At 52.4% G+C, this 12505-nt stretch overlaps 2 protein-coding genes across 2 annotated transcripts in view; one reads left to right on the top strand and one right to left on the bottom strand.

Moving 5' to 3' along the window:
• Dcst1 (DC-STAMP domain containing 1) overlaps positions 1 to 3635 on the bottom strand; it is an 18599-nt gene extending 14964 nt beyond the window's left edge. Inside the window, exons 1-3 of the mRNA XM_050118821.1 lie at positions 3500 to 3635; positions 2746 to 2871; positions 2582 to 2656 (exon numbers count right to left, since the gene is read on the bottom strand). Coding sequence (XP_049974778.1) covers positions 2582 to 2656; positions 2746 to 2871; positions 3500 to 3557 — 259 coding nt within the window. The 5' untranslated portion in view covers positions 3558 to 3635. The remainder of the gene's footprint in view (positions 1 to 2581; positions 2657 to 2745; positions 2872 to 3499) is intronic.
• A 7-nt stretch (positions 3636 to 3642) lies between these two features.
• On the top strand, positions 3643 to 12123 carry Dcst2 (DC-STAMP domain containing 2). Its single transcript, XM_050118830.1, has 14 exons — positions 3643 to 4092; positions 4175 to 4345; positions 4626 to 4727; positions 4901 to 5098; positions 5438 to 5503; positions 5964 to 6177; positions 6331 to 6488; positions 6843 to 7007; positions 8429 to 8596; positions 8700 to 8800; positions 9546 to 9676; positions 10944 to 11071; positions 11371 to 11464; positions 11573 to 12123. The coding sequence occupies exons 1-14, from the start codon at positions 3705 to 3707 to the stop codon at positions 11760 to 11762; spliced, it is 2274 nt and encodes a 757-aa protein (XP_049974787.1). The 5' UTR covers positions 3643 to 3704; the 3' UTR covers positions 11763 to 12123.
• The last annotated feature ends 382 nt before the right edge of the window (positions 12124 to 12505 follow it).

Here is a 12505-nt window from a genome sequence, read left to right on the forward strand (position 1 = left end):
AACACACGTGAATATGGTGGTCATCTATAGAACACACGTGAATACAGTGGTCAATTAAAGAACATATGTGAATAAGGTGGTCAGAAAGAAAAACAGTTTGCTGTGGTCATGACCTTATGGTCAAAGACTCTAGTTTACATGTTCAGTGAGCGTGGCATTCATTCCATTGCCCTGGCTGGGACTGAGAAGGGCATCGATTGCGGGACTGACCAGACTGTGAAAAGCCTGCTGGCAAGTTTTCCTGGGTCCTGAACCAGGGGCAGGAGAAAGAGATGTTCCTTCGCCTGAGTGTGCGGTTACTGCACGGAGATGTGGTGCAGGAGTTATGGCGGGGATTTGGTAACAGAAAACGCTCTAGGCAGCCAGGCGGCGGTGGCACATGGGAGACTACTGTGGGTCTATCAGTTCTACAAACAGGATAGCCAAGGCTTTACAGGTGATTCTGTCTCGGAAAAAATCAAAAAGATGAAACCTCTAGCCAAAGACTGTGAAAAGACAGAAGGACTCTGGTTGTATTTTATTTTGTTTGAAGTAAAGTCCTTTTTTAAAAAATTCTTTAAGTGGCCAGGTGGTGGTGGTGCATGCCTCTAATCCCAGCACTCGGGAGGCGGAGGCAGGTGGATCTCTGTGAGTTCGAGGGCAGCCTGGTTTACAAGAGCTAGTTCCAGGACAGGCTCCAAAGCTACAGAGAAACCTTGCCTTGAAAAACAAAAAAACAGGGGGCTGGAGAGATGGCTCAGTGGTTAAGAGCATTGCCTGCTCTTCCAAAGATCCTGAGTTCAATTCCCGGCAACCACATGGTGACTTACAACCATCTGTAATGAGGTCTGGTGCCCTCCTCTGGGCTGCAGACACACACACAGACAGACTATTGTATACATAATAAATAAATAAATAAATAAGAAAAAAACAAAACAAAACAAAAATTCTTTTAAAAAAAAAATAGGTACCCAGTGGTAGTGGTGTATGCCTGAGTACCAGCACTCAGGAGGAAAGGCAAGTGGACCCCTGAGTTCAAGGCCAACCTGGCCCACAGAGCAAATTCCAAGACAGCTAAGGGCTACACAGAGAAACCCTGTCTCAGAAAAAAAAAAGCATATACATATACATACACACATATGTGTATTTTACTTGCATGTATGTATGTAAGCATGTGTGTGCCTAGTGCCTTTGGAGGTTGGAAGAACATGTCAGATGCCCTGGAAGTTGAGTTTCAGGTGGTCGTGAACAGCCACATGAGTGCTGGGTATCGAACCCAGGTCCTCTGCAAGAGCATCAGATGCTCTTAACTCCTGAACCATCGCTCAGTCCTGTGAGAGAAAAGTCTTAATATATAGTCCAGGTTGGCCTCAAATACACAATCCTCCTGCCTCAAGCCTTCCTAGTGCTGGAATTCTTTTTTTTTTTTTTAATATTTATTTATTTATTTATTTATTTATTTATTTATTTATTTATTATACAATGTGTGTATGTCTGCAGGCCAGAAGAGGGCACCAGACCTCATTCCAGATGGTTGTGAGCCACCATGTGGTTGCTGGGAATTGAACTCAGGACCTTTGGAAGAGCAGGCAATGCTTTTAACCACTGAGCCATCTCTCCAGCCCCCGAGTGCTGGGATTCTAAGTACATCTTGGAGCTAACATCTGGAGCTGTTAGATTTCTCAAGCTCTAAAGCTTTTTCTCTTTTCATCCTGTTTGAGTCTTTTTCTCTTGTCTATTTTTTTCGAGACTCTGTGAGCCCAGCTGTCCTGGAACTCCAGGCGTAAACCACCACGTTCTTCTTCATGCAGCGTTTCCTTGGGATGACAAACTGTCTCTAAGACTTAGCTACTTTCACATAGCCCTTCTCGGCCGTCCCTTTCCTGTGGCCCAGCACCTCACAAAGCAAATGTCTCCATTCAAATGTCACCTCTAGAAGCCTTCCCTGACAGGGTTAGGGGCGCGCCCAGCCCCTCCCTCCCCCCTTTACTCTCACACTGGCAGGTTGGTTAGTGTCTATTTTTTGAGGAGGGATGTTACTTGGCAATCCAGACTGTGTATGCCAGGCTGATCTTGAATTAAGGCAATCCTCCTGCCTTAGCCTATGAATTTTGGTATTGTAGGTTTGAGCCACCACACCCAGCTATGCCTGACTTTCTTTTCTTTGTAAACTCCAAAATGGCTGGTGCTTGTCAACTTTGTTACTTCTGAATCCTCCTGAAGAAAGGAAAGGAAAGGAAAGGAAAGGAAAGGAAAGGAAAGGAAAGGAAAGGAAAGGAAAGGAAAGGAAAGGAAAGGAAAGGAAAGGAAAGGAAAGAAAGGGTTCTTTAGATGAGTTGGCGATGTGCCCTACTGGTCAACAGAGCAGATTATAAGGTGTTGGTTTGACCTATGATGTGTGGGCAGTGAGACTTTCAAAGACTAGCGAGACTTAATGACGGCAGGGGCTGTGTTTTCTCACTTTGGGACCCTCTCTCCTCTGAGCCTCCTTTCTCTCTTTTCCCAAGTGTAAAAGGAAGGTAAATTCATGGACTTCGGGCACAAAAGGAGCAAGCTCTACGTTCCCCCAGGCCCTAATACCCCGCCTTTATCTACTACTAACTTGCCAGGCCATACAATGCCACCATCTTCTGCTCCTCATAGATGTTCATGGGGTTCACCAGGAGCTGAAAGAGACCTAAGAAACAGGACGAAGCCAGCCGTAAACTGGTAGCCTGGCCCTGCGCCAGCCTTGGCCCAGCCCTGCCCTTCTGCTCCCACACTTACCTATGGCCAGTAGCCCACCAGTTCCTGCTCCTAGCAGGAAAGCAGTGGCAGGGAACTCCCCTGGCTGGCGCCATAGGAACCGGCTCCAGGGAACTGGAAGACCCCAGCGCAGGAGCCTCTGCATGGCTGGAAAGGGGACAGTTCAGCCCACAGCCTCTTCTGGCCTTGGAGGGTCGTTAAGGCTAGAAACACTTTATTTATGAGTGTGTGTGCGCCTGTCTGAGTTTATGTGTGCCATATGTATGCAGTGACCAGAGGGTGGTGGAGCCCCTGGAGCTGCAGTTAGAAGCAACTGCAAGCTGCCTGATGTGGGGAGAAGGAAGTGCTCTTAACCACTGAGCTATTTCTCCATCCCCAAGGTTTGAGATTTTTTTAGGGGGGAGGGGTGCTTTTCAAGACAAGGTTTCTCTGTGTAGCCCTGGCTGTCCTAGAGCTTGCTCTATAGACCAGGTTGGCCTCAAACTCTCAGGGATCCACCTGCCTCTGCCTCCCGAGTTCTGGGAATAAAGGAGTGAGCCACCACCATCCTGCTAAGGTTTGAGATCTTTCGGAGGATCAGATGGTGGGGAAACATGGTGGCAGGGATGTGGAGTGCACAGGAAGAGAGAAGGGACCCTGAAGAGTAAGGCGGGAGTGGAGAAGAAGAGAAGGGACCGGGCTGTAGGGAGGACATGAGGGAGAGATGTTGGAGGACCCCCAAATGGAGGCGAGGACAAGAGAAGTCTGAGGGGTGCCGGGAAGGGGCGGGACTCACTAGTGTTGGGCAGTTTCTGTTGTCTTCCTGCTCCGTTCTGATACTGTGTCTTGTCCATCAGACTATTCTTGGGAACACTTTTCACCCGAGAAGTCTCTTCAAAGATTTCTAGGCTGTGAAATTCTGATGAGAATTGCCTGTGTCCTTCACATCACTCACAGACCTCCTTCAACTCCCCAGCTCTGTGAGCTCTCAGAACTAGGTAATGGGTTCTGAGACACACCCATGGCATAAGCTTGGCGGAACCTTAGAATTAGATGGAGGATTCCGAGTCTCTAGAACCTGGGGGCCTCTTCTGGAGACATACTGGCATTTGGTCCCAGCAGCCATGTCTAAAACTGATGCTACAGAGTGGCCCCCCAGGGAGGAAGGGCCCAGCAGGGCGCGGGCTGTGGTCCGCAGCATGGGGGGCTTTACTCTGGGCTTGTCCTTGGCCACAGCCTATGGGATCCTGGAACTCCTGGTGGAGGGACACAGTCCCTATGGCTGCCTGGTGGCCACTGTCACTTTGGCTGCCTTCCTTAGCCTGGGCATGGGGTTCTCCCGCCAGGTCCGCATCACTGTCTTCCTGCTGCTTCCCCAGGTCTTCTCCAGTGAGGCTGGCACCCTGGGAGCATGGCCGGGCTGCCTTGGGGTTGGGGTCCTGGGCTGGCGTTGACTGAGCCATCTCCCTAGGGCAGGGTCGGATGCTGCTGCTTGTGGCTGCCTTTGGACTGGTGCTTCAAGGGCCTTGTGCCAATACCCTGCGTAACTTCACGCAGGCCAGCGAGGCTGTGGCCTGTGGGGCAGAGCTGGCCCTGAACCAGACTGCAGAAATGCTGGAGCGGGCCAAGCAGCCCCTTGTCAGTAAGGTCCACCCCAGCCTGCCTCTGACTCCCAGCCTGGAAGGTCTTCCACCTTTCAGTTTAATTCCTTTCTGAGGGGCTGGGCCTGGGAAGCCGCTTCGGCTAAATCCTCTTTCCCTTGCCCTCCAGCCTCTTCCTTCACCTGGTTATTTTCACACCCCAGCACCCCAGTTCCCTAACCTCTCTGATAGCCTCCCCCTGCACCTCCCCTCCCCCAGGAAATGATGACAATCAGCTCCTGGAAGGAAAGGCCCACCACAATGTTGCCCTTTGTCTCTCAGGTGCTCTGACCAAGATTAAAGCTATTGCCCAGAGGGCCAAAGTGGTGGCTGACCGGGTCCGCAGGTTCTTCCGGTCCATCATGGACGGCGTGAAGCATGTGGGTAGGTGTGTCACGTGTCTGGTATGGGAGGTCTCCTTATCCTAGGCCTCTCCAGGCCTGCTCACTGACCACTGGCCAGTTCTGGGGGAAAGGGGGAAGTGGGTAGTGTTACCTAAGTTATTAAAAAGGCTGGGCCACTGCTACCCAGAGTACTGACTGAAGAGCCCTCTCCAGCCAGGGCCCTGCGGAATGTGTGGTATTGGCTCCTTCACATTGGTGATGTGTGCAACTCAGAGCTGGGCAACCCTTATACGAAATGCACTCGGGTATTTGATGACGCCAGGGACAGCTGTATGAAGATCATGCCGCGGGTCGCTCACCTGTGTTACGTGATCATGCCCTTCAAACTGGCGCTCTGCGGACTTGCCAGCTGTGAGAGCACCAGGGGTTCCCTGCGGGGAGGCATGAACATGGGGTGGAATGGGGTGTGGGAATGCAGGATCAGTCAGGAGGGGGGCACGAGGGGTCACATAAGGGGTGTTGCATATGGAGCTCATAAGGACGCTGGGTTCAGTAGGAAAAGGTAGGCGATGGAGAAGGAGTGATGTTCAGGAAAGCACAGCAGAGAAAAGCTAAGAATCTTAGAAATGCAGAGGAGATCAGTGGGAAAGGTGGGGAGTCTAGACAGCCCCATTAGAGGAAGGATGCAGAGGTGGACAGGCAGGTTACATCTCTGTGCCTCGTCCTCACACTGAGCTCCCTGACTCTCAGTGGTCCAGATGTTCTGTGTCATCCCCATGTACCTTCAGCTCTTCCTGCGAAGGACCATCAGCACCCGTGAGTGACCCAGTGACCCCTCCAGCCCCTGCTGCCCATGTTCTCATCTTCCTGAGGCCACGGGCAGCGGAAGTCTCCTGGTCCATATGATGATCAGGAAAGGGCTGTGCAGGGTCACCCAGACTAACATCTAGGCTGAGCTGATTGAGAAACTGAGGCCCAGTGAGCGGGGGAAGGTGTCTCATCAAAGCCAGACTTCAGAGCAGAATCTGGGAGGAACAGGGCCTCCCACCAGAGCTAGGCGGTGGCTCACTCCTTACTCGTGACGAAGCATAAGCCCTAGGCAAGGTCTAGTGCTGTGTGTCAGAAGGTGTCACTGCTTCCTAGTCCAGGTCTGGGCCCTGGGAGCTCCGGCCATCTGTGAGTTGTGCAATTCCTGGGCCGGGACAGCCCCCACCCCATTCACTTCTGCCCTCCTAACTCTCCTGGCTCATGTCTCTTCTGGCCCTGCTGGTCCCAGCTGTGATGAAGCTGCTTAACCAGGTGCGTCGTGAGTTTGAGTTCAACATGACAGCCACCCACTACTTCTCTGTGGACCTCAACGCCTCTCGGAGCCTGTCCCAGGTGGCCCTGGACCTTCACGAGGCGGTCAGCATGAAGCTGCACAGGGCCAGGGAGGCCCTGGCCCTGATGGGCTACACCATGCCTCTTCTCTTTGCACTTCTCTACCTCCAGTGAGGGGCTCCCAGGGCCAGTGGGGAGATGGGCTGCTGCGGGCTGCCCATCTATGGAATCTTGGGGGTGGCGGGAGCTGGTGGGGCAGCATTGCCCGGAGTGGCTGGGGGTCTGGTAAAAAGAGCTGGACTCTCATGTGTGCTTCTCCTCAGAGCCCTGTGGTATCGGTACTGTTACCTGAACTGGGACGATTTTGACAACATCTATATTACCAGCCGCTTCTTGCACATGGAGGCAGTGCGCTCCGAGGCAGGGCTGCCCACGGTGCTGCCGCTCAGTTCCCAGGAAGCCAGATACTACATCCAACCAGGTGAGGGTGTGAGGAAGGTCCCATAGTCCTGACCCTGTTTGGGAACATAGAGATCAGAGGAAACAGAGATGACCTCGGGCTGAGAGGAAGACAAGAGAGCAACACGGACCAAGTTTGGGAAGGCTTTCTGTGGTGAGGGCCAGAGGGGTGAGCTAATATGGAAGGGAGGACTGCCCAGGAGGCAGGAAGCAAACAGGGTAGAAGAGCTCTGGTGTGGACCACAGGTCCAGGTAAAGGACTGCTCCCACCTTTGCCAGAGTTCTCACAGCCTCTTTTCTTCTTGCCCTCTGGCTGAACTTTGTAGACCTGTGGGCAGGAGAACTGGGGAATACCCTCCTGAACACCCTCCTTCAGGCTCGATCTTCCTGTCCCGATGGGAGCAGTTGTTCTATGTGCTGGAGACCTTTGACCTTGCTCGTCACCTCCTCCTCGTGTTCCTCCTGGTCTTTCTGGACTATGCTGTCTTCTGGGTACTTGACCTGGCCCGGTACCATCTCCAGGGCGAGATTGTAGCCCGCAGTGAGTGCCCACCCCTCCTCCTGTGCCCACCCACCCGATGCATCCTCCTTCTCCCTGGGGCTTTCTCCTGGGGGACTCTTTGGATAGCTTCATGTCACTGCCATTCACTCTTCCAGCCTCTGCCTCCACTGGTAAAGAACACAACATGGTAGAATAGCAAAGACACAAGCTGTAAGCCAAACTGGCTTGGTTCAAATCCCAGCCCTGTTCTTTGTCAGGAGGTGATTTTAAGTAAGTTGCTTGGGAGCTGGGGACCGAGCCCCATGCACAGTGCCCCAGGTCCATCCCCAGCACACACGCACGCATGCGTGCACACACACACACACACACACACGCACGCACTCGCGCATACACACATGCACACACACGCATGCGCACGCACACACACATGCGTGCGCACACACGCACATGCACACACACAAGCACACACATAAATTGTTTAACCCCTCACAGCTTCAGTTTGCTCATCTGAATAATGAAGCAATGGCTGCTCTCTGGGTCACTGTAAGAAGTGAGACTAGCTGGGTGGTGGTGGTGCACACCTTTAATCCTAGCACTCCGAAGACAGAGGCGGGCAGATCTCTGTGAGTTCAAGGCCAGCCTGGTCTGCAGAGTTCCAGGATGGCTAGGCCTGCTACACAGAGAAACCCTGTCTTGAAAAACCAAACCAAACCAACCAAACAAACAAAAGAAGTGAGAGTGTTGTTTAGTTGTTTACTCCCTCCTTGGGCCCACGTGAGACTGGGTCACAAGTCAAGGAACATAATTGACCTACATTTGTAATTTGCATATCATCACACAGAGAACAGAAGAGAAACAAGCAAAAAAGACAAGATAGCTCAGGGACACCTGTCACGAAGGTTCGACCTGAGCTCAATCCTCAAAACTCTAGAAAGAGTGGAAGGAGGGAGCTGCCTCCACAGAGCCGTCCTCTGGTCCCATTCGTGTGCCGGGACGTGTGTGCCCCCGCAACCACACATACGCGCACGCACTAATATAAATGAAAAAGAAAACCACTGAAACTCAAGACGTAAGACACAACAATAAACTGGGGAGTGGTGGTCCTCCCGTCACCCCAGCACTCTGGAGGCCCTGGTGGTCCTCCTGTCACCCCAGCACTCTGGAGGCCGAGGCAGCAGGATTGAGTGACCAGGCTACACAGTGAGACCCTGTCTCTAAAAACCAAGGGAGAACTTACCAGCTTTCGGCCAATGTTAATGCTTCTGGGATGGCCATGAAGACTGTGGCAGAGCCAGCTGGCATTAGGACAGAAGCCAGGTCTCAGGGTACCTTGGGGTACCTGAGCACCAACGGTCCTGCATTGGGGTGTGGTTCGTGCCTATGACCTGCCTGGCTCTCCTTTTCCACCCTGCAGGGCAAGTGGTCGTTGCCATGAGTGTCCTCACAGTGTCTTTGTGCAGGCCCGGTGCTGGTGTCTATAACGGTGGAAGGGACCGGCTATTCAGGGAGTATCTACCGTGACCTGGTGTCAGCTTTTGATGTTCTGCAACAAGGCAACATCAGTATATTGTCCCAGCGCTGCCTCCTACATCCCTCAGAACCAGACGCCAGTGGTTACATTGTTATCGGTATTCTTCTAACAGTGAAGACCTGGGCGAGGGGGCATGTGGACCAGGAGTGAGGCCGGTGCCTTGGGCAGCGGGCAGCGCTCACTGGGTGCTGTCTTCCCAGGTACCATGTATGGCCTGTGCTTCTTCGTCACCCTGTGTGGCAGCTACGTCAGCAGACTGCGGCGTGTCATCTGTGCCTCCTATTACCCATCCAGAGAACAGGTGAGGGGTGTGGACCCAGCAGCTCTCTGCTGCAGCCCTGACGCTAAGCTGTCTGTCTCAGAAGCCTCGCAGCCCCAGTCTTTGCTCCTCAGTGGGAGCCCTCCGGTGGAGCCGGGAGGGGTGATGTCCTTTCAGCCTGGGCTTCATCTCGCCCCCAAGGCTTCCCTAAAGCCACAGCGACATGGGGGTGTGCCTCACGACATCTGTGGTGCAGGGACTCCAGTGAGGCATGGTGAAACAGTTTGGCTGATAGACATTTAAAGTAGATTAACTTCTTTTACATTTTAAATTTTTAATCATGTGTATATTCTTTTTTCTGTGTGAGTATATTCCATGTGTTTGTAGGTACCGGAGGCCAGAAGTGTTAGATCCCCTAGAATTCGAGTCACAACCAGTTCTGAGCTGCCTGATGTGGGTGTGGGAACTGGAGTCTTCTAGAAGAGTAATATACACTCATCACTGCTGAGCCATCTCTCCTGCCCCAGGAAGAAAGGCTTTTAATGAAGCATCACTTAAAAAAAAAAGTTTACTAAGGGATGAAGATATATGGAGAGGCAGAGGAGGAATGGCTGACTTTGCTTGGGGGGACCTGAAGGCTTCCTGGAGGAACAGGCATTTGAGCTAAGCCTTGAGGAGCTCAAGGAGTCAGAAGGAAAAGACAGGCAGGAATGGGGATGGGTGCGGGAGGGCACAGCAAGGCAGAAGGAGCGAGACCACTTGTCCCACACGGGATCCGCCCCACCAGGAAAGGATCTCCTACCTCTACAACTCGCTTCTGCGTCGTCGGACCAACATGCTGGCTGCAGTGCACCGGGCAGTCATGCGACGGGCAGCTGACCAGGGCCACATGAGTGTCCTCCAGGTGCTGGCCATCAGGTGAGTCCACGGTGCTCTCTATAGGGATGGGGTGGCAGTCAGCAGTGCTTCCCGAGGGACAAGAGGTTTGGTTGAAGAGGGGTGTCCAGCTCATACCTTCATGTCCTAAAGGAAGAACCCAGGACAAGAATTATATATATATTTATTTATTTATTTATTTATTTATTTATTTATTTATTTATTATTACACTGGTTCTGTTCCGCGCTCTACTCGCTACGCACTACCGAAACTAGGCTGAAAATTTAAAATCACACAAACACAGACAGAGAACGACAGACCAACAGGGCCACGGGGACATCCTTGAGACAAGAATGCCCACTGCTCAGGGGCAGCTTCTATAGGGCTCTGGCCACGCCCCAGCTCTCAGATCTTTCAGCTGCAGACTCATCAGAACCCACGCCCCTGCCATCAGGGTCTTGTGCTCAGAGCAGAGGAAAACAAACTGTTTACAAGAAATTCAGGGTCTGGTGGTCTGAGTCCACAACAATTACTATTATTACTTTGTTATTTTTTTTCAGAGGCAGGGTTTCTCTGTCTAATAGCCCTGGCTGTCCTGAAACTTGCTTTGTAGACCAGGCTGGCCTTGAAATCACAAAGATCCGCCTGCCTCTGCCTCCGGATGGCTGGGATTAAAGACTTGTGCCACCACGCCTGGCTAAGAATTTTATTTTATTGTTTTTTTTTTTAAAGACAGGGTTTCTCTATGTAGCTTTGGAGCCTGTCCTGGAACAGGACAGCTTTTATAGACCAGGCTGGCCTCAAACTCGCCAAGATCCACCTGCCTCTGCCTCCTGAGTGCTGGGATTAAAGGCATACACCACCAGCTAAGAATTTTATTTTTTTAAAAAAAGTGTTTTGCTTTTATTTTATGTGTATGGGTTTCTCCACGCGCATGCAAATCTGTGTACCATGTGCATACAGTGCCCATGGAGGCCAGAAGAAGGCATCAGATCCCTTTGGACTGGAGTTAAAGATGTTGGGAATTGAACCCAAGTCCTTTGAAAGAGCAGCCAGTGCTCTTAACTGCTTGAGGCATCTTTCCGGCTCCAAGAATAAACTTTAAGATACATGTGTACCCATGTATGTACGTATACCAAGTGCCTGCCTGGTGCCCATGGAGATCAAAGTGAGGGAGAGAGGAAGGAGAATGGGGCAATGGAGAAACGGTTGCTACCGTCAGAAGGGCCGCAGCTAGGGTGCTGGACGGTGTCCCTCCAATTTGGAGGTTGGCTCGTCAAACTTGACATGTGCGACCTTTCTTCTAAGGTACCCTTGCCTAAGTCCTTTGCTCAGCCCATTTTTGCCGAATCAGCACTACTGCCTGGGCTGTGGGCAGCCTGAAGACAAAGGGGACATGGAGAACTTTGTGTCCTGCAGTACCCCAGGCTGCAAAGGTGAGAAGCCCTCCCCCTGGAGGACTCGCGGTGTTTACATATGATAGTCAACCACTGTTCTTCCCTCACTGAATTCTCCCTTTGTTCGCATGTGTCCGCCCCTCATTACTATGCATATTTCATTTGCATAGCCCCTCCCCCAGATTATCAATTCTCCTGGGTGCAAGGAGTACTAGCAGTTCCCTAAGTGCCTACTTGACAAGGATGGGTCTTCTTTGGAGGGCGGGGAGGCCACAAACTAGGGATCACAGAGAGTGAAGGGTTAGCGCAAGCCTCCTTTCCCTCCTGGCCTCCTCTAGGTCTCTACTGCCTCACCTGTTTCCGTCTCCTGGACAACACCTGCTCTGTGTGTGCGTCGCCTCTCTCCATGCAGGGGCACCTGGACCTGGAGCTGTGAGTCCTTTCCCGGTGGGGAAGGCACCTGGGAATCTGTGGGGTCAATGGGAATAATGCCCTTCTCCAAGGATATCTGTGGGCCACTGAGATAGCAGGCTTCGCCAGGGACTCCAGCGATGAGGAGGGTCCTCAGCTATGGCTGGCTGCAGCCCGCAGAAGGGCCGCTGAGCAGGAGCTCCAGAAAGCACCGGGAGAGCGCCTCTCAAGACAAGCCCCGCCCAACGTCCAGGTGAGCCGGAAGCAGGTGGGGATGGCCCCTGGGAACTGGGGCGTGTTCCGAGCACCTGCCCCCTAGCCTGCGGTGGCTTACGATGGTGGTTGGACAGCAGTCCTGTGCGGAGCTCCTGAGGAAGAAGGGAGGGCCCTGTGCTGAGAAGATACCGCGACACACTTCCCAGGATAGGCGTGGTAGTCCCAGCACTCAGGAGGCAGAGGCAGGCAGATCTCTGTGAGTTAGAGCACAGTCTGGTCTACAGAGTGAGTTCCAGGACAGCCAGGAATAGAAAGAAACCCTGTCTCAGGGTTGGGGCGGGGCACCAAACCCAAAACTTCACAGAAAAGGAGGAAAATGAGCTGGGTTTGGGGCCAATCTGGTGGTTTGTCAGGCTAAGGGAGGCCAGAAAGCTTTGGCCTCTGTGAGTTTGGAGAATGTTAAGCATTCAGGAGGGTAAATAAAGCCTAGGGTGTGTGTGTTTGGGTGTGTGGGAGAGAGAGAGAGAGAGAGAGAGAGAGAGAGAGAGAGAGAGAGAGAGAGAGAGAAGACAGGAAAGCTTCATTGGACATTTGAAGATCTTAGGTGTTCAGGGATGCATTCACATTTATCTGTGTTTGTTTTGAGGTGGGGGTCTCAAAGTGTAGCCCTGGCTGTCCTTGAACTCCGCAGACCAGGCTGGACTCACTAGATCCACCTGCCTCTGCCTCCCAAGTCCAGGGATTAAAGGCGTGCGGGATCATTCCTGGTCTCGGCTTCAAATGTTCTGCAATCCTTCCTGTTTGAGTGCTGGGATTACGGTCGTGTACCACTGTGCCTACTTCTCT

The sequence above is a fragment of the Alexandromys fortis genome, unplaced genomic scaffold, assembly GCF_014885135.2.
Source record: "Alexandromys fortis isolate MF-2015 unplaced genomic scaffold, M_Fortis_MF-2015_v1.1 scaffold_152, whole genome shotgun sequence".
Taxonomy (NCBI): domain Eukaryota; kingdom Metazoa; phylum Chordata; class Mammalia; order Rodentia; family Cricetidae; genus Alexandromys; species Alexandromys fortis.

Bases quoted from the DNA above. Each gene is read 5' to 3' on its own strand.
- Dcst2 (XM_050118830.1), top strand. From the start codon at position 3,705: ATGGGTTCTGAGACACACCCATGGCATAAGCTTGGCGGAACCTTAGAA. The intron at 4,093-4,174 runs GTGAGGCTGGCA...CCATCTCCCTAG, and splicing joins GCTTCCCCAGGTCTTCTCCA to GGCAGGGTCGGATGCTGCTG. The intron at 9,677-10,943 runs GTGAGTCCACGG...CTTTCTTCTAAG, and splicing joins CTCCAGGTGCTGGCCATCAG to GTACCCTTGCCTAAGTCCTT.